Below are 22107 nucleotides of genomic sequence, written 5' to 3' on the forward strand. Positions count from 1 at the left end.
GATAGTTACTAATCTTGTTCCTTATTTAATATTTAACAAATAGCAGGAACCAATGTGATTCTCACAAAGATAACAAGCCAGGTTCCCCAATTCTAATCATCTGTCTTCCTGTGATTGTTAGAACAATTAATAATGGGAGAAATAAAAATTTCAACTCAATCTATAACAGAAAATTAAAAAACTAGACTTTGACCAGTAGTATCAGTTGTAAAAATTATTAACTTTGACACAAATCAAGCCTTTATGAGACATCTATTACATGACCAACACAGTGCTAAGTAATTGGATACAAAGAAAGGCAAAAGCCAGACCCTACCCTCAAAGAGTTTACAATCTAATCAAAACAGAACTTGAAGCCCAGGGGTGGGGAGTGCCAAGGACCATTTGGATATTTATGCATCATTCAAGGGTCATACAAAATTATCAACGTAAAAATTAACTTGTTTATTTGGTCAAACGTTTAATTAACTCACCTAACAAGCTCCTAGATTCTTTGAATTTTGAGTCTCATCTACGGTTATCAGCAGCACCAAACCAAGTGACTTTGTGAGTAGATGCTTCCTGCTCCTGTCATAGTAGAGCCTTCAAGAGGCAGTATGGGTTGGCATTCTACCTACCAGACACTAGTGTAGTGTCCAGAGTCAGGAAGACCTGGGTTCAGATTTTGCCTCAGTTACTTACTGGCCCTGTCATCCTGGGCACACAACCTCTATAGGCCTCAGATTCATATAAAGACTGAAAATATTCCCCATCTCCCAACCAGAACAATGTAAATGAAAGTTTGATAGAAGCGGAGAACTAGTTAAAATGAACATTTTTGTTCAAATAGAGGTTGGACTAGAAGGCTTTTAAGATCCCTTTTACATTCTAGGATTACATGGTAATTGCATTATAGCAGACAACATAGAGCATTATACTTGAATTCTGGAATAACTGAGTTCAAATCCAGCATCAGATATAGGTATGTAAACTGGATGACTTCAAGCAAGTCTCTTAACTAGTTTGCTTCATTTTCCTCACCTGTAAAATGGGTATAACAATAGTACCTACCTCCCAAGATTGCTGTGAGGATCAAATGAGAGAATATTTGCAATGAGCTTTGTAAGTCTTAAAGCTCCATGTAAATAAAAGCTAATAAAAGAGATTATTATTATCATTATTATCATTGTCCTTCACTTCAGAGAAGACCACCACATCAGGGAAGCAATGCCATGTCAAGCACTTGAATTGGATTTGAGTGAGGGGGTGCTGGGTTTTCACCAGCCTCACTTTCTCCTCCAGAGTCATCTGGGTCCAGTGGTCAGATATGGATCAGGACGACTGGAGATGGCCCTGGATGGGGAGCAATCAGAGTGGAGTGACTTGCCCAAGGTCACATAGCTAGTATGAGTAAAGTATCTAAGACAAAAATTTGAACTCTCATCTTCCTGATTGCAAGCAAGTGCTCTATCCATTGTGCCGCCTAGCTGGCCAATTATTATTATTATTGTTGTTGTTGTTGTTGTTGTTAATATTAGAGAAACAACTTGGTATAGCAGAGAAAATACTGGATTTGGGGATCAGGAGAGACATGGTTTCAAATTTCATTTATGATACCAGCTGTGTGATCTTGGACAAGTCAGACCCTCAGTTTCCTCAACTGTAAAATATCACAGATCTCATGAGAGGTGTACAAATGTGTAAAACTGTGATTTGTCACCATCACCACCACTATCATAATCATCATCCCAATGAAAGTGGATAAAATACCATCTTCAGAGAAAGGAAGATAGGGATTCAAGGTCCAATCTGTATTGTATAACCCAGAATAAATAATTTCTCTCTCAGAGTTCTAGGCAATTCTCAAGGGCTAGACATTACAGAGTAAGTTCCACCTGTACTAGAGGATAGAGTGTTCTCATCTGGGAATTCTCTATAATAAAAAAAATCTCATATGTAATCCTGATCTCTAACACTGACTTCCCAATCCACCATGAAGCAAAAAGCATGGATCTATCATCTCAGCCCCCAAAGGGAATCCTCTGCCCTGGGAGATAGCAGGGAAAAATCAGCTGGACATTCCAGATGGTTGTTTTTTTTTAAGCAACGGGGAACAGGTGAAGCCTCAATTCCCAAGGCAACACATGACTCAGCTTTGTTTTGTGAGTCTCTCATACACCTAGCATGTAACATGGTGTTTTATAGCCATCCCTACAGATGTCTTATCCCCAGGAGGTACAGTCATTTCCTGGAAGGCAGTGACTATTTCTTATCTAAACTGTATCTTCCCCAACCTGGAGCTCAATATTCAGTACACAGGATGGCCACCTTCTTCCTCTAACTTTCACCCCACAACTATCTAAGGGGGAGGTGAAGGACCAAAGTCCTTGGTCTCTGCCTCTAATCACCTGCTTCCCCTTTTACATTCACAGATCTTAGGGGTTGGTAGGGATTTGACTTCAATTGTATTTGATCCTTTGGGGATTTCCTGACAAAGATGCAGTGATTTGCCATTTCCTTCTCATTTTACAGGTGTGGAAACTGAGGCAGATGAAGCAAAGAGTTTAATGACTTGCCCAGGGTCACACAACTAGGAAGTTTCTGAGTCTGGATTTAAATTCAGGATTTCCTAACCCTTCTCATTTTTTCTTCTTTCTGTTGTTTGTCTATGGCTCCCAATATCCTTGACTTCCTTCAGTTTAACAACAGTAACCATAATAGCTACTATTTAAAGGTTTGCAAAGGCCTTTACACATATATCATCTTTGCTTCCCAGCAATGCTGGTAGTTAGGTGTTATTATTATTCACAATTTACAGAGAAGGTAACTGAGGCAGGAATTAGGTAACTTGACTGAACAAGTAAGTGCCTGAGATAGGATAGAGATCATGTCTTTTTGGATCTCCCCAGCTCCCCAATCCCAGGCCCATAAATAATCATATTAAAAACTCACAATTTTCTTTAAAAATGACTAACAGTGGGACAGCTAGGTGGTGCAGTAGATAGTGCACCAGCCTTGGACTCAAGAGGATCTGAGTTCAGATGTGACCTCAGACACGTAATAATTACCTAGCTGTGTGACCTTGGGCAAGTCGCTTAACCCCATTGCCTTGCAAAAAAAAAAAAAAAGAATGACTAATAGTGACATAGTATGAACTATTTTAAATCATCATTAACATTCAAGATGAGGAAGCAATTGCAACTTGCTGCCAGCAAGGTTAAGATATTCCAAACAGTTACAGAAAAAAACAGAAAATGAAATTACATATGTTTTTAGTAATCTCATCGGCATTCTATAATGAAGCCTTGGCAGACAACCCCAGCCCCAGCAAGGACACACATCTCTGGCCCCTTCACTCTCTCAGCAATTACTAAACTGGGCCAAGGATGAATGGCAGTTGCTCATAGGCCTTGAGGAAGCAGGGTGGTCCCATCAAAAGCACATTGTCTCTGGAGTAAGACCTGAGTTCAAACTGTTTGCCTATGTCAGTGTCCTTGAACAAACGGGTCACTTGACTTGACTGGGCTTCAGTTTCCCCATCTGTAAAACAAAGGAATTGGACAGAAGGTTTCTGAGATCTCTTTCAACTCTAGGTCAGTGAACCTGAGGTGTTAGACCAAATTTGTTCTAGGTCAATGACACCAGTGTAGCCACACCAGAGTGTTGGCACACTCCCAAATGTATTGATTTCCTTCATTAGAAGTAAACAGGTATCTAACAGAGTCTTATTTTCCTTTGTACCTATATACATATCTGTGATGTCAAAATTGTAATTTTCTTTTTAAGAAATCAGACAAATAGGGATGGAGAGCTCTCTGTCTTAGTGTTTTGCCCTGTGCTACTTGCTCCTGATTCATTCTTTTTTTTTTTAGGTTTTTGCAAGGCAAATGGGGTTAAGTGGCTTGCCCAAGGCCACACAGCTAGGTAATTATTAAGTGTCTGAGACCGGATTTGAACCCAGGTACTCCTGACTCCAGGGCTGGTGCTTTATCCGCTATGCCACCTAGCCACCCCTCCTGATTCATTCTTAGCTTGGATGAGACATCCCTCCACTTCTCTGTTCCATCCAGATATCCTTTCTGGTATTTCCAACTTTCCAGGCTCTATTCTAGGATAGTAAGAGACCAAATAACATGGCACCCTGGCTATAGGGCTGCAATTGGAATCAGGGAAACCTGGATTCAAAGACTTGCCTCAGACATAAACTGTATGATTGGGAATCTTTCATTCTGGAAGACCCTGTTTCTTTATCTGCAAAATGGAAATAATGCCCAAAGGGTTGCTAGGGGAGGTTCAAAAGAGGCAACATATTTATTTGTTTTGCAAATCTTAACACTAGAAGGACCAGGAACATCAATTTATGTAAAAATACTATGATTTTGGGGCAGCTAGGTGGCAGTGGAAAAAGCACGGCCTTGGAGTCAGGAGTACCTGGGTTCAAATGCAGTCTCAGACACTTAATAATTACCTAGGTGTGTGGCCTTGGGCAAGCCACTTAACCCCATTTGCCTTGCAAAAACCTAAAAGAAACAAAAACAAAAAAAATACTATGATTTGGGGGTGGCTAGGTGGCATAGCGGATAAAGCACCAGCCCTGGAGTCAGGAGTACCTGGGTTCAAATCCGGTCTCAGACACTTAATAATTACCTAGCTGTGTGGCCTTGGGCAAGCCACTTAACCCCATTTGCCTTGCAAAAACCTAAAAAAAAAAAACCCAAAATACTATGATTTTACTTTGAAATAAAAATTTTCCTCCTACAAAGTCCTATAAGATTTCTTGGGGTTTACAGATTCCAAATTACTCTGATTCTCCTTGCTTGATCAATAATGGTTCTCATGTTAAACCCTTTTAGTAATTGTTTGGGCCCAAAGAGGTTCAGAATGAATTCAAATAGCAATTATTTCTGTTTTGGTCTGAAACCTTGATAGTCTTCCCCTCCCAGATTGATTTTCTTTTTTTGGATGATTCAAGAGTCTCGCTTCATGCTTCTTTTCTTTCTTCCCTGCCTCAATCACTGAGACATCCTGAGGATCTTACTCTCCCAGTTTAATTTTTTTTTGGGGGGGGTGGCCATTCTTGGCCTCTTTTCCTCATCTCTCTTTTACCTAACCTTAATTATTTAATGAACAGATATCTCAGTCAAACTATGACCTGGGAAAAGTCCAACTACAGCAACAAGGACCATCTCTGGGCATCCTGATCCATATCTGGCCCCTGGACTTGGGTGGTTCTAGAGGAGAAAGTGAGGCTGGTAACTTTACACTAAAAAATCTAATTCAATTTCATGTCATGACACCTCCCTGATGTCATGAGCTTCTTCAAGAACAAAGGACAAACATCAATCAGGCTCTATTCTAGGAATCTAGAATCTTGCCCATAAAACATATATTGTGTTGATTGGCACAGCTTGGACCTTCCAGGTATGTAAATGGCAGCAATTATTACAGTACTTAGAACAATAGCCTTCATTCATTCAGCTTGCACTTAAAAGTCTCTGTCACACATGAATGGAAAAAGCTGGCATGTATATAAAGCTTTGACATTTACAAGCTTTACAAATATGACTTCATGTGATCCCCATAACAAACCAGTGTAGACTATGAGTATTCTTATTCCCATTTTACAGATGAAGAAATTGAGGCAGAGCAAGGTTAGGGGACTTGGCCATAGGCAATCTCACTGCCATTGGTAAGGAACTTTTTGGAGTTTCTATATCCCTGGTTTATACCTCCCTTGAAGTTGGCAAGCCTTTTTCTCTGGTTTGGTCATACTCATGGGAGGCACCCATCTGGAAGAAAACGTTTAAGAGTTAATATTCTTCTGAGACAAATGACTTTTCTGTAATCCACCAAGAACGATCGCTGCAGGATCTTATTACTATGTTCACTATAGCTCTCTGTCAGCTGTGTGATGGAGGAGCTGAGACTTGCTGTAGAAAACTGCCTGAGAAAAGCTGCCTAGTTTCTTCTCATATTTCATTAAAGAGGTTCTCAGAACAGGCAAGGAGCCACCATTCTCACAATGATTTTGTTGGAATAGAGACTGGAGCTATGATTTCACTGGCATCCGAAGAGCAAGGGAAGGGAAGGGGAAACAGGGAGAGGGGGAAGGAGAAAAGAGGGAAGAAGGAAAGAAGGGAGGAGGTGTAAGGGAAAAGGGAAGAGAAACAGGACAGAAGGGAGGGGAGAAGAAGGGAGGAAAAGGAAAGTGAAAGGAGAAGGGAAAGGGAGAGAAAGGAAACAGAGGGAGGGGGAAGAGAAAGGAGGAGAGAGGGAAAGGGAGGAGGAAGGGAGAGCAAAGGAAGGGAAAGAGAAAAGAGAAGGAGAAGGAGAAGTGATGAGGGAAAAGGGAAGAGAAACAGAGGACAGGAGAAGGGAGGGGAGAAGAAGGGAGGAAAAGGAAAGGGAAAGGAGGAAGGAAACAGAGAGAGGGGAAGGAACGGGAGGAGGAAGGGAGAGCAAATGAAGGGAAAGAGAAAAGAGAAAAGAGAAGGAGAAGGAGAGGGGAGAGGAAGGGAGGGAAAGAGAGAAAGGGGAGAAAAGAGGAGAGTTAATAATACCTCTAAAGAAAAGTCAGGCTGGGGAAAACTGGTACCATCTACATTCTGCCAGCAAAGGCCAACAGAATAAGAGAGGAGTCAGTGATAATGACCACCTCCAACTGAAGTGACTGTTCTACCACAAGCATGGAAGACTATTTCATAAGGACCCTAAAAGAAAGGAGATCAGATAACATCTTGCCCCAATACACACTGGTAGAAAAATGAAGGAAGTACTTTTAAAAGATCCTAGCTGGAAAAGAGACTAAACTGAAAGGGAAACCCTTTTCTGTTTTGTTAAGTATTAATTCTGAAACAATGTCCTGTCCTCCTTGATCACAATTAGCTCAGAAAGCACTTCTCCCTTGAACTAACTAAAACATGACCAGTAACGGGAAAAGACCTGAAGTCCTGGATGGATCCACCTGGACCAAATTAGGACAATGATCTGCCAAAAAAGAGTAAGTTCTTTCCCTTGCTTCAGGTTATGGAAGTATCTTTGGGTCATCTTTGGGCAGATGCATTTCTTGAAGGATTGGACAGATGAAAGTAATTATTATTCTGTTTGCTGAAACTAAATGGTTAATTGCATTGTCACATAAACAGAGGCCCTCTGAAATATTTATCAAATACTCCTCATTCAAGCACCCTCTGAAATACCGATTATAATATACTCTTCATTCAAGAACCCTCTGAAATTCTGATTATAAAATAGTCCTCATTCAAGAACCCTAACAATTGGGATTTCAAAATAACTTGCATGATGATCAAATATGGGTAATTGTGTGAATTTGTTTTGTTTGACCATGAAGAGCTGTTACAAAGGTTTTGCTTTTCTTTTTTCCACTGGGAGAGGGAGATGAAAAAAGAGAAAAATGAATTGAATTGGGAAAAAACAAATAAGGAAATATCCCTTTAAAGTAAGAAGCCACTTGCTTGAATACCTGTCTGAAAATATGAGAAGACTCTTTTTTGGCCATTTCCCCTCAAATATAAAAATGTTTCAATCTAGAATGATAAATCAATAAAAATTATATCTGGTAGATGTGTACCTCCAACACAGAGAAAAGAATTTTTTCCCCTTAGAAATTATCGATACCCCAAAAGCAAAGGAAGAAATGGCAAAACCAGAGAAATTGGGCATTAAGAATTTATTCATTCTTTCATTCAACAAACATTTCTCAGTTGCTTACTATATATCCAGTGTTTTGCTACAACTTCTGTGTGAGACATAGAGCTGTCCAAACAGCAATCTTTGCTCTCAAAAAGTTTTTAATAAAATATTGAAAGATTAACAGACATTGCCTTGAAATGTTGGTGTTGGAAGGGTCTGTGAATTTGTTTTTAAAAACATATAGCATAGAGGGCAGCTAGGTGGCGTAGTAGATAAAGCACCCGTCATGGAGTCAGGAGTACCTGGGTTCAAATCTGGTCCCAAACACTTAATAATTACCTAGCTGTGTGGCCTTGGGCAAGCCACTTAACCCCACTGCCTTGCAAAAACCTAAAAAAAAAAAAAATATATATATATATATATATATATATATATATATTATATATATATATGTATGTATGTATGTATGTATGTATGTATATATCATAGCCAGAGAAGCAGGAAAAATTGGAGACATCACTAGCTTTGAATCAGGAGACAAAGGTTCAAAACTCACTTCAGATGCTTAGTTTATCCTCTCTGCATGCCTCAAAGGACATAGTGAGGGAAGCATCATGTAAACAAACCTGAAAGCTCAAAGCAGGGGTCCTTATACTTCCTTGTGTTATGGACCTCTTGGGTATTCTGGAGGAACCTATCAACCTCTTCTCACAATCATATTGTCATGTGCATAAAATAAAATGCACAGGACTTCAAAAGAAAGAATTATGTAGAAATGTAGTTATCAAAATATGAAAAGCTCCAAATGTATGAGATCTAAGTTAAAGGGCTCTTCAGAGATAAGAAAAAGTATATACAAATAAGACTGAAGTCATTTCCAATTGAGATTTCATATGATATGAATCTTGGAAGTCATCCAATTACTTCATTTTATAAGAGAAAAAAAACCACTAGTAAATTCAAGGGATGGGAGCTAACTAGTGGAATTTTGTAACCAGGTCCCTATGGCTCCCATTCAAGTCTGTCTCTTCCAGGTCAATAATCAGGAAAAGAAGATCATAGAAGGAGACTCAGAGAAGGAAAGCACCTTAGAAGTCATTTACTCCAGTCTTTCCTTTAGCAGATGAGGATTCTAAAGCCTTTGGGAAAGTCTAATGACTTGCCCCAAGGTCCCCCAGCAGAAGGGGCAAGGTTGGGATTTGAACAGTCTTCTAACTCAAGTCAACACTCTTTCCTGGACACCATGCCAGAGGTGGCACTGTAGCTGGAGGACTGGTTGCATTTTCATGGGCAAAGGAAGACAGGGAGGAAGGTACTCCAGTTGGAAATTTTGCTAACGCCCCAGCAAGAAACTTGACACTGCCACAGCTCAGGCTTTGGGTGGGGCAGTAGAGAATTAGTTAAAAGGCAGATTGGGAGAAGACAGTGAACAATTTGAATGCAAAGGCATCTGGGACAATTTAGAGTAGGTATAAATAACTCTGCATACTTCAAGGCAGACTCCCCACTGGAAGTAAGAAATAAGAATTCACAAAATTCACCCCAAAAAAACCTGATCTCTTAAAGGTGATTTCTACTATATCCAAAGATACAAAAGTAGGAAGTGTCATATCCCCTGGTCCACTCCCCAGCCCAGTAGTCCCAGTATCCATTCAGGAAGGCTGACTGTTTTAAGGAAAACCTGCTGCTAACAAAGGCACCCTCTCCTCCTTGCTGTCCAATTGCTCACAGCTTGGTTGAGATGGGAACAAATAATACTACTCATTCCCATGACATGGAAGATCACTAATCCTCCAAGGTCCTCTGGGCCTTCTGCCCTGCCTCTATACCCTAAGCCCTTCTTTTTTAACTTCTTTTACTATCCAAGCACCCAATCCAGGGCAAAGCCCTAGGGATTTTGGGAACAACTGCATAGACCTTTCCCATCTGTCCTGCAGATGAATTTTCTTGGAATGTCCTCTCCCTAATTCAGGGTATGAGCTCTTTGAAAGCAGAGACAATCTCAATTTTGCATCTTCATTGCTTAGCACAGAGGTTGGTGAAAAAAAAATAAGAACATATTCAAAATAAAGCCCAATTCCTATCCAAGCATCCTCTAGTCAAAAGATGTCTCTGGCCATTAACCTTTTGGTATCTTTTATTGTACCTTCAGGTATAAAAGTATCTTTATCTTAAGAGTCCCTTGGCACATAAAGTCATAATTATTATTCAATGAATATTTATTAAGCACTTTTATATTTAGGGCAGAATAGTATGGTAGAGACAATCAGCCTAGTGGTCAAATCTCATCTCTGAAACATGCTAGCTGTGTGACTCTGGGCGTGTCACTTAACCTTGACTTGCTTTAGATAGATGTAGGACTGAAAGATGCAAAGAAAGTACCTACCTGCATTGAAAAAGAGAGTTTTTTCCCTTCTGGAAGGTCCCAATTACCAAATGAAAGCTCAAGTCCAATTTCTACCCCACAAGTCCCAGGGTTTAAGATGTAGAGTTGGTGTTGACTCCTAATAACAAATCCCATTGTATCAAGGGTTTTTTTTTTATTTTTGCAAAGCAATGGATTAGGTGAAATGCCCAAGGTCACACAACCAAGTACTTTTTAAGTTCTGAGGCCAAATTTGAACTCAGGTCCTCCTGACACCCTACCTGGTGCTCTATCCACTGTGCCACCCTTGTAGTATTACAAAAAGAGGATTTTTAAGAGCTAAAAATAATTAACAACTGACATAACTGCATCCATTTTGTTCTGCCATTTGGCATTCACTTGATTGTTTTTGCAGAACCTGAAGGACAGTCAATATCTCCCTTACTCCTCATCACTTAATGAAAGAAAACTCAAGAAGACTTAATAGTTCAAGATAGCAGTCCCCTTCTCATCATCCTAGCCAATGAAGCTTAACAATCAAGCTAGTTTGATTGCTAGCTCATTGATTGGCAGTAACGAGCAAGAACTCTACAAATCCTCATAACTGCATGTATGTGTATTGTGTGTTGATAGTGTGTACATATATGTCATGTGTGTTTAATGTGTGTTTGTGTGCCTATCCTGTGTAAATTCCTATATACATGTAACACTTATGTTTATTGAATGTGGATGTGCTGAAATACAATATATTGTATTTCTATAGCCCATATATACTGCATAAATGTGAGAATATATAAAACCAAAAAACAAACCAAAAACCCCAATACTAGCCACACTATACATATTATATATATATACTAGATTTGGGTGCATTCTATATAAAATGGATACATACATACATTCAATGAATATTCTATATTCATAGATAATCTGCTATGCATATATACATAACATGCAGACACTAAATATCTACATATGTGTGCACACATGCAATGTGTTTCTTTGTTTCCCCATCTATGAAATGAGAGGTGGAACAAATGGCTTTTACAGTTGGTATTTTGGAAAAATCGATGATCTCATCACCTGTTAATGATTTAGGGATTTGTGTCAGCTGCTTTAAACTTATGTTTAAACGTTCCGATTGGTCTAGCATTATTAAAATCGAAAACTAAAACACCGCCTACTGATGTTTAGGAAATAGTCAAATCAAGGAAATAAGTATTGATTCAGCAGCAGACACTGTGGTAAGTACTGGGATACTAAGACAAAATACCCTAAAATCTAAAGCCAACCCACAAAAAAAAAAAAAAAAACAAGCCCCAAATTAGCCCCTGTTCTCAAAGAGCTTCCAATCTAGAAGTGGGAGGCAACACTGAAATAACTTGTGTAATCAAAATAAATTGAAGTTAATTAACAGAGCAGCCTCTTTTTAACAGTCAGGGGGATATGTAATCCAGTTGAGAGGTGTCCTTCCAGTTCAGAAATTCTAGAGTGCTAAAATGTCCCTAAAAATGGTTCCACCAATAATTAAACTTGTGTTGCTTAAATTAGGAAGTAACCTTCTATTTAGGAAATGATTTTATTCAGATCATTCTTTGGCTCATGACCTACAAAATTCATGAATCAAATGTCTCATGTCTAAGTGTTAGGGATATTTTTTTATTTGGGTTTGCATGGCATTGGGGTTGAGTGACTTGCCCAAGATCACACAACTAGGTAATTGTTAAGTGTCTGAGGCCAGATTTGAACTCAGGATTTGACTCTAGGGCAGGGGCTGTATCCACCTATCTACCTTTGTAGTATTGTTAAAAGAGAATTTTTAAGAGCTAAAAATAATTAATAATTGAAATAACTACATCTATTTTGATCTATATCTGGCATCTAGTTGCCCTAAAGTTGGGGATAAATTAAAAAATTACTTCCCCCTCCTCTCTTCCTTTCCTCCTCTCTAGAGGGGGCAGATTCACTTTGCTTTTGTGAAAGTCTTTAGCATAACTGATAAGGTACTCCTTTACCGTAATGTCTGACATCCAGCTCCCTCCCTGACAAAAATCAGAACAAGGTCCTGTCCTCAAGGAGCTTCGATTCTGCACAGAAATTTTCTCATCAGAGCAAGAAGTGACTGTGGAGTATCAATGGCTTTTGAGGAAGATCACAAGTTTTGCTATACATATCCTACTAGGTTGGAAAACATTTAAGTCTATGTCTGGGGACTAAAATGAATGAAAGAGAATGAATAAGAGCAATAAAGACAATGAAATCACTGGCTCCCCAAGGAACTGGCATAATTGATACCCATAATTCTAGTAATAGGCCATTAAGAAAAAGACTGTTATATCATATACACTGTTTAGGAAGGCAAGAAACTGTATTTTACATTACAAAAATACATCACAAATGGTTAACATTAAAACAAGCATGAGGACTTAAGAGTTCCCATATTCAGCAATCTATATATTTTTGTATTCCCAATGAGTGACTATTGATTTGGTCTTTAAAATAATAATTAGATTAATTCATTAGGGCAAATTTCAGAGTTTGTCCTCAGGGTTTGACCTCAAGAAAGAGTAAAACAGAATAAGGTTATCATACACATACTTTAATATTTCTCCAAGTTTGCTGATTACACAGGTGAGTGTGGGGGACCTGGCTTGAGAACCAGACTCCCAAATGGGGTCTTGAACTGGAATTTTTATACAATTTTATTATCAGAAGTCAGGATCTAAAAAGCCACTTGTTCATCAAAATAAGAGAATGGCTGAGCAGAACCAGAAAAACACTGTACACCCTGACAGCAACATGGAGGTGATGATCAACCTTGATGGACTTGCTCGTTCCATCAGTGCAACAATCAGGGACAATTTGAGGCTCTCTGCAATGGAGAATACCATCTGCATCCAGAAAAACAACTGTGGTGTTTGAACAAAGACCAAGGACTATTACCTTCAATTTAGGGGAAAAAAACTGCTATCTTATTGTCTGATCTTGCTATTTCTTATACTTTATGTTTCTTCCTTAAGGATATGATTTCTCTCTCATCACACTCAATATGGATCAATATACAACATGGAAACAATGTAAAGACTCACAATGTGCCTTCTGTGGGGGTGGGGGAAGCGGGATTAGGGAGAAAATTGTAGAATTCAAAATAAATAAAATCTTTAAAATGAAAATAAAAATAAGAGAATGGCCCCTAACTTAGGATGGGGGAACAATTCAGAATGTGAGGGAGGAGCTGGATGTCAGACATTCCATTAAAAGGAGCACCTTATCAGTTAGTTATGCTAAAGACTTCCACAAAAGCAAAGTGAATCTTGCCCCTCAAGAAGACCTTGATACAGTGGGATTTATTATTAAAAGTCAATACCAACTCTATTTAGTAAACCCTGGGACTTGGTGAACTTGAGCTTTCATTGGTAATTGGGAACTTCCAGAAGAAAACCTCTCTTTCAATGCAGGTACACACTTTCTTTCCATCTTTCAGTCCTACATCTATTCTATTAGCATGTGTATGTGTGTGTGTTTGTAGCTAGTGTGTGTGTGTGTGTGTGTGTGTGTGTGTAAAGTGTATACATATGTGTCATGTATATTTAATGTGTGTTTATGTGTACCTATCTTGTGTAAATTCATATATATATATATATATATATATATATATATGTAAAGCTTGTGTTTATGGAAGGTGGATGTGCTGAGTTGTATTTATATATAGTATTTCTATAGCCCATATATATTGCCTACAATGTGAGGATATATAAAATATATATATATTAAAGGTGGGTATATTAAGTTGTGTGGATATAGAGATTGTTTATATAGTACGGATAGTGTGAGAATATACATGATATATGTGTGTGTATAAATACATATATAGAGATATATCTGTATATAGTATATAGAGAGATAGATAGATAGATAGATGAACAGACAGATTAGATAGATATGAAGCAGCTCGATGGTACAATAGATAGATCACTGGGCTTGGAGTCCGTAAGACTTGAGTTCAAATTTGACCTCAGACACTTACTAGCTGTGTGACTCTGGACAAGTCACTTAATCCTGTTTGCCTCAGTTTCCTCATCTGTAAAGATGAGAAGGAAATGGCAAACCTCTCCAGTATCTCTGAAGTCAGATATAATTGAACAAGTGTGAGTGTGTGTGTGTGTGTATATATGTTTTTTCACATACACATAAATATATATATGCATCAAGTGGGTATATGTGGTAGAAAAAAAATATATATATATATATAATATACCTCCACCTATATTGTGTGTGTGTATCATGTATGAATGAATGTCTATATGGTCTGTGTATCTGTGAGTGTATGGACGTAGAGTCTGGGTCTCAAGTTACATCAACAGAGACAGCCATAGAAACTCCTAGGCAGCTGCAACACTGCTGCTCCCACTGATCCACAGCAGGAAGCTTCCTGAGGGATCTGAAGACTATGTTACCACATGAGCTGGTTACAGAAATGAATGTGAAGACAGAGAGATCTAAAGAAAACACAGTACTGAAATGCTTCTCTTTGACAGTCCAAAGGTGAACTCCCCTCCTTCCTAAAGGACTCCACTTCCCTGTCCCTTGGGACAACAGCTGGACCCTGTCAGAGGGATGGCTTTCAGTCCAAGCCTATTTCTCCTCCTCTCTCCTCAGCCAAGAATCCCAGGAGCATGAGGAATTTTCTGCTGATCCCTAAGGACACTTCCAATCGAACAACTTCTTTTTGCAGATGAAGAAAATGAGTCCAAAGGAGTAGTGATTTGAATATAGGCAATCTGGAGGACGGGAAATGTTTCAGCTCATCTTTCTTCTTCAAGCACCTAATCATTCTTTATATGATCATGAGCATCAATAAATGCGTGTGGCAATAAATGCATGACTGATCTCCTAAAGATACTCAAAACGATTTCCCATGAAACTGAACAATATGTCCATTTTTAAACTGATGCAAGATCAGTTGTCAGATTTGGAATACAGAACCTCTAAAATTAAAAGCAATTGATTGAAAACTTTTGGATCCTACACTGAAAAATAAGAGATTTAGAAGGAGGTTTTACATAGTGGGAAATGATCCTTCTTGTCCAGTCAATCATCATGCATGTTATCACCTCAGAAGATATCGCTGGAAAAAGTAGCTTATCTCTCTTAGGGAGGCTTGCCAAGATAATTTCAAAGAGATCCTGCATTGAAAAAGGCAAAGGGAAACTCAAAGTTTCCACTCCCAGTAACAGGAGAACTGATTCACCTTTTGTGTGGCATTTGAAGTGGGGATACAGAAACAAGAACAGGGGCAGCTAGGTGTTGTAGTGGCTAGAGCACTGACGCTGGAGTCAGGAGTACCTGGATTCAAATCCGGCCTCAGACACTTAATAATGACCTAGCTGTGTGGCCTTGGGCAAGCCACTTAACCCCATTTGCCTTGCAAAAACCTAAAAAAATAAAATAAAATAAAAAGAAACAAGAATAATGAAAGTATTATGAATACTGGGCCACCTTCTCCTGGATCTCCATCTGGCCATACAACATCAAGGAATGTACCATGAAACTCAAGTACACTGGACCTTTTTTCTCACCCTTAGGGGACTTAAACTGAATTGTTTCAACAGTACAACAGATCAAGATGAAGCCCCATTTTACAAGTTTTTAAAAATTCTCTTTGCTGCCCTAATAGACATAAATTTTTTTAAATGGGGAATGAGCTAATTGGGAAGAGCATTAACTCTAGATTTAAAAATAGCAATTGAACTTGGGTTTTCAGTGGTAGAGAGCTCAGATAGAAAGATTCTCAATAATTTATAATCTTAGAAAGCTACTTAGAACACTGAAAGGTTATGTGATTTGCCCATTTGGTATCTGGCAGAGGGAGGAACTGACCCCAGATCTTTTTGTCTTTAAGGTCAGCCCTCCATCCATTCTTCTCTATCATACCACTGCCATGTCAAAGGATCTGGGTTCAAATCTCAGCTTACTCACTTACTCCATATGTAATTTGGAGCAAGTGACTATTCATCTCTAGTCCCCAATTTCCTCATTCATACAATTAGAAGGCCAGAACTGAATAGCTTCCAAGGTCCATGATCCTATTACATGGGAGATATGTAGTGAGGGAGGGAGGGAGGTAGATGGACAGATAGATGGATGGATGGATGTAGATAGAGATAGAGATAGGGAGAGAGAGGTAGACAGACTGACAGAGAGAACATTATATATATATATATATATATGTATGTATGTATGTATGTATGTATACACATGTAAAATTAGTTTGGGGGCAAGTCTTTTTAAACAGTAATTCAGCAACATCCTAAAACAAATTCTAAAATTCCATTGTCAATCTTCCTTGGCACCCACAGGGTGATCAAGAAAAAGTCAAAACTTGTTTTGCCAGTTTCTGCTGAGTGAAGCAATCCAAGAATATATATAAAATGCACAATTTGGAAGCAAACTGAGGAATTCTTTCTTCCCCTCCAGTGGGGCTGAGACAAAAACCCTTACTCCACTGGAAAAAGCCAGACCCCACCCACTGCATTGAAACAGAAGAAACTTGCCTAAAAAATAAAGGAAGCTGAGAGGAAAATATCAGCTCACATGACCATGATGAGTTAGTGGTACTGACTCTGGGCCCAAAGGCAGTTGTTTGTGGGAGGGTTCACTTTTACACACAGAGAAGGAAAAGGAAGGGAGTGTTGGGGGGGAGCACGGGAACCACCCAAATCAGCACCCTAACTGTGCTTGCACTCAACAGAAGTGGGTTAGGGAAGAAAGAAAAGGGAAATGGGCAGGGAGAGGTCTCCACGATGTGGGATCCAAAAGAGACAGGGTTTGTTCTAAACTTGGTGAAGCTTTCATTCACCCTCTTTCTAAACAATTCATTACAGGATGAAGGAGGGAGCCTTGTATTGATAATCAGAAGACAGAGGTGGAATTCCGCTTCCTGGGAGCCCAGGTAGGAAAGTTAATGTCTCCAGTTTTCCGTTTCCTTCTCTTTAAAATGAAGGAGAGGGACAAGGGTATTATGATGTCCCCTTGCCTTAAATCTTTGATTATTAAAGGACTAGGAACAAAACAGTACAAGGACCTCCCCAATAAGGAAACTCTATCAGTGAAAGTTGGCACCTTCTCTGCAACTTAGAATCTCAGAAGGAGCTGCTTAGGGTCCAACACCCAGTTGGTCTTTCTGGTTCCAAGACCAGCCCTCTAACCATTATGCCATACTGTCTGGTCTTAAAATGATAATAAATATTAGCCTCATAAGAGTGAAACAATAATAATTTGCCCGGTTTCAAACCCATTCAGTAGGAGATAGGGAAAGGAAAGGACGTTACCATGGTGGTTTCTGAGCCGGAGGGCCAAGTGGAGCAGGACCTACAATTTTAGAAGAGAGCAATGTGCCAGGTTAGTAGGGTCCCAAGCACCCAACAACCCCCTCCCCAGCAGCATTGTCCCACATCAAAACAAAGAAGGAGGAGCTGCCTTCATCCTTCCGTCTCCCCCACAGGCCAGGTCGGCCAGGGGCATCCGGACTCACAAGGCGCTGGCTGGCATGGGGCTCAGACAACGTGGTGCCCCACCCCTGAGCCAACCTCAAGGATGGTAGCGGTGAGGAAATCTGGGGTTCAGGTCTGGAAGGGGCGCTTTGCCTCCCTGAGATCCACAGAGGTGAATCGGTTTGCCCAGGGAGCGGAAAGTTGGCAGCGGGGGCATTTGAACCCGGGTCCATTATTCTCTCCCTCGGCGGAGCTGCAGGCTCGGGAGGGGAAGGGGGATCTGTCCAGCCCGGAGGGGCTCCCTCCCCGCCTCCCTGGGACGGGACTTACCGGGCAGCTGGCGGCCGCGGCGGGGGCAGCAGGAGTCAGCGGCGGCGGCCGGAGGACCGGGAGGAGAGACGTGGCGCGGGGGGACGGACCCACAGTGGCCCCGGGCCGGCCCCACCCAGGGCCTCGGCCCCGCCCCACAGCCCGGGCACCCCCCACCCGGGCCCGCCCTGGCCAGCTCCGGCGCCTGCGCTCCGCTGGGGCCGGCTAGGCTGGAGCAGAGCTGGGGCTCGGTGGGGCCGCTGCCCCGGGGTGGGGTGGGGGGGGCTGCAAAGGCAGGGCCCCCCCCCAGTACCCTCCTCTCTGTCTAGACACCCCCTCCCCTCGCCGCCTCCGGCATGCCGGATTCCGGCCCCTGACCCAACTCCAAGGTCACGGTGGGTGGACAGGGGGTGGAGAAGGGGGAGTGGCCCATCGGGGGTCCATTGCCAAAGATCTTGCTTTGAACCCGACTTAGATAGAGCTTGCAAAAATGCTCACAGCACAGTCCTGGCAAATCAAAAAGCGGCTGTGTCCTGCCTGGGAACACAGGGACCGTCGCCCTTATGGGCCTCAGTTTCCTGGTTTGTGGGGTGAGAGGGACTGCTGGGAGACAGCTCCCCAATCTAAACTGAGAATCGACAGCCTTTTAACTCTTTTTTTTACTTTTTTACAAGGTCGTGGGGTTAAGTGGCTTGCCCAAGGCCACACAGCTAGGTAATTATTAAGTGTCTGAGACCGGATTTGAACCCAGGTACTCCTGACTCCAGCGTCAGTGCTCTAGCCACTACAACACCTAGCTGCCCCCTTTTTTTTCCTTCTTTTCTTTTTTTTGTTTGCTTTTGCAAGGCAATGGGGTTAAGTGACTTGCCCAAGGTCACACAGCTGGGTAATTATTAACGTGTCTGAAGTCAAATTTGAACTCAGGTCCTCCTGACTGCAGGGCTGGTGCTTTATTCACTGTGTCACTAGTTGCCCCCTTTTAATTTCTCTTTCAACGCTTCCATCCACTCACCCCAGAAGGCCAAACTAAAAGCAGACTGGTTTGGAGGGTAATGGGGTTCTTTCTCCCAGGAGATTTTTTTTCTTTTTTTTAGGTTTTTGCAAGGCAATGGGGTTAAGTGACTTGCCCAAGTAATTATTAAGTGTCTGGGGCTGGATTTGAACTCAGATCCTCCTGACTCCAGGGTTAGTGCTCTACTCACTGTGCCACTACCTGCCCCCTTTTAATTCTCTTTCAACACTTCCATCCCCTCACCCCAGAAGGCCAAACTAAAAGCAGACTGGTTTGGAGGGTAATGGGGTTCTTTCTCCCAGGAGATTTCGAAGCAGAACCAGGTTAATCACTTTTAAAGTACTCAGGAAAGAGAATTCCTGTTCAAGTGTGGTTTGATCTTGGTTCAAGTGTGGTGGACTCTTGACACTCAGGATCTGTGTTTCTGTGATTCTCCTATAGAGAGCTCAGGGACAATCAGGTTCAATTCTCTAATTTTACAGATCAGCTAACAAAGGCCCAGGCTCCAGGTCATCCTCAATCAAAAGAAAAAAACCTACTTTTTACGGCAGGTATTATACTATTCAAATACAGACTTTCCCTGTCTAGCCAGGAAAACTTTTTTGTTTTGTCATCACAGGACCATTCATTCACAGTTCTCCTGGTTCTTCTCTCTTTGGGGGGCATCATTTCATGTCTTTCCAGATCTGTCTGAAACCATCATTTCTTATAGGACATTCCTATACCACAACTTTTTCAACCATTCCCCCAATTAATGAGTATTTCCTCAATTTCCAATTTTACTCCCAATTCCAAGAGCAATTGTAAACATTTTTTTTGCATATGGGTCCTTCCTTAAGGAATTTCTATTTCGTGAATCTTCACCTTGCAAAAAAAAAAGCTTGTATTATTTTCTGCTTTTAAAACTTGCATTTTTTGATATATCACAATCTGTGTGGTGGCAGAAATGTTTGCACAAACAACTCAATAAAAGTTCAGAATAAAAAAGATCTCAAGTTTTACCCCAAAGGGTCATTTAATACCTATAAGACATTGCACAGTGATTCTTCTCCCCCATTTCTCAGCACAGTCCACTGATCACCCCAATCATGGTACTGGTGGGCTGCCAGAAGGGAGAAGGGAGGACTGTGGAAGCAGCTGCCATTTTTACTAGAGTTCCTCAACCTTTCCAAAGATTCTCTTCCCACTCCATAAATGTCTTCCTCCTTTATTCAATCATTTTCTTCCCTATCACACAGAAGAGTCTAGGCTGAGGCAGGCCTAGTGCAGAGGCATCACATGAGGCTATACCATGATCCATTAGCTGGTAGAAACATGTGGTGGCATGTAAATTGTCCCCACCCATTACCCCCAGTCCTGTGGTCCCACTATACATTCTGACCCCCTTCACTGGCAGCCAGCAATTGGAGAAAGGGTTTTTTCTAGCTACCTTAAGATACCTCGGAATAAGAAAACAGGTACCGGAGTCCCAAAGAAGCTACACTTTGAGTTCTATGTCAATATGCTTTCTTGAGCATTGGAGATTTGGACCCAAAGGTTGAAACAGTAATATCCTGGAGCTGCAGGGCTACACAGCCTGCCCTCCAAGCAGTGACACTATAGATCACTCCTGTTTCCTTCTGCAAGGAGGATGTCTATAATGACTAACCACTGCTAAATGTCCTGACCACAACCTTTACCAGCACATTTTTTAAAAATGCATTATCTTAAAACAATAAGAATGTGTGTGTGTGTGTGTGAGAGAGAGAGAGAGAGAGAGAGAGAGAGAGAGAGAGAGAGAGAGAGAGAGAAGCTCCCCACCTTCTGAAAGGAGAAATAAAGGATGGTGAGACACTCAATTCATACAATCTAGTTTGCTTCCCAATCTCATGTCAAAGACTCCTAGTGAAATCATCAGTGAGATAGGAAATAAAATAGTGTTCCCAAGGAAATTGCCAAGCCTTCTTGGTGAAAAAATCCCTCCCAGATCTCTCTTCATACAAATAGTGCTGGGACTTCCTGCTTCAAGTGACTCCAAGGTTCACAGGCCCAGTTTCCTCTTCAGGTCAAAATAGACATCAAATCTGGCCTGCGCATAGTCCATGAACCCAAACTCAATAGATGATGTTTTGGCTTCTACGATTGCCCAAAGTCCCCCTAAGAAAAGGGCCCCCAAAGCAAACCTGTTGATCTCTACCAGCATTTCTTCCTTCATTTTGGACTTCTCTTCATTGCTCCGGTTTTCAAATCCATTTTGGAAGGCAGCCAAGTAGTGAGAAACAAAATGAAGCTGTTGCTCTTTTGTAGGATACCTCAGGTGATTGACTTTGAAAAAGGGATATTTTTTATGAGTGTAGTCGAACATCCACTCACAGAAATGATTGGCGATGTCATAGTCTCTGTAATTATAGCTGCTGTATTCGAAGTCAATGAGTATCAGTTTCTGTTTGTCCCAGTTCTCCCTGCCATCCACCAAGAGGATGTTACCTTTCTGCAAGTCGTTGTGGCAAAACACCACGGGGGATGTGGTGGATCCGAGTAGCAAAGATCTTAGATTTTCCATTTCCAAAGACAGATTATAACTGAGGAATTTGTTTAGTTTTTTTGCTCGGGATTCACTGGCAAATTTAATGCTCAGAATTTGCTTTAAATACTGCTCCATGGTCCCAAAAAGCCATTTGGGTTCTTTAGGGAAGGGCATCTTCATCCTATGAAAGGCGGCCACTATCTGAGCTATTTCCGCAGAGAAAGCTGGCAAACATAACTCTTCCGTATGTAAGGGGCGGCTGGGGATGAACTGCTCCAGGCGACCTTGAGGGAAGATCCCATAGAGCTTGGGGCCAAGGGACCTCTCGGCCAGAATGGTGAACATCACACTGTCCAGCACCAAGGCCTCCACCCCTGACCTGGTCATCTCACTCTGGGCCTCACCGGCTCCTTGCCCATCGTTGGTACCCATCTGTAGAATGGAGCCATACAGGCGCAGGAGCACTTTCCGGGGCTCATTGGAGACAGGTTGGACACAGTCAGGGAAGGAACAGAGGAAGAGCTGGTTGCTCAGGCCGCCTCTGACCTTGGTGATGCAGAACTGGACCTCGGACAGCTCCTTCCAGGCCCCGGGCAGGAATTCCCGGCACCAGAGATAGGCTTGGTGCCGGGTGCGAGACTCCGGAGCGTCCTTGGGGTCCACCAGGGCCTCGGGGTCCTCGCCTGGCTCGCCTCCCTCTCTGCTACCTCCAGCGAGATCCTCAGGTTTGACCTCCGCGCCGGGCTGCCGCGCGGGTTCCCCAGCAGGCTCTTGCAGGAGGGCCATGGGG

General features: G+C 41.5%; 1 protein-coding gene and 1 pseudogene across 2 annotated transcripts in view; both read right to left on the reverse strand.

Moving 5' to 3' along the window:
• Window positions 1–17886, reverse strand: part of ANXA5 (annexin A5) — a 55110-nt gene extending 37224 nt beyond the window's left edge. The window contains exons 1-2 of one of the 2 annotated variants that reach the window (XM_074228337.1): window positions 17821–17886; window positions 17329–17368 (exon numbers count right to left, since the gene is read on the reverse strand). In XM_074228337.1, the coding sequence (XP_074084438.1) occupies window positions 17329–17331 (3 nt within the window). In that variant the 5' untranslated portion in view covers window positions 17332–17368; window positions 17821–17886. Of the gene's footprint in view, window positions 1–5708; window positions 5784–17328; window positions 17369–17820 lie in introns of those variants that run through there. The other variant, XM_074228336.1, reaches the window with a different exon arrangement.
• Window positions 17887–18999: 1113 nt separating this feature from the next.
• On the reverse strand, window positions 19000–22103 carry LOC141519071 (choline kinase alpha pseudogene; annotated as a pseudogene).
• Between the last annotated feature and the right edge of the window lie 4 nt (window positions 22104–22107).

This window comes from Macrotis lagotis, chromosome 3 (genome assembly GCF_037893015.1).
Source record: "Macrotis lagotis isolate mMagLag1 chromosome 3, bilby.v1.9.chrom.fasta, whole genome shotgun sequence".
Taxonomy (NCBI): domain Eukaryota; kingdom Metazoa; phylum Chordata; class Mammalia; order Peramelemorphia; family Peramelidae; genus Macrotis; species Macrotis lagotis.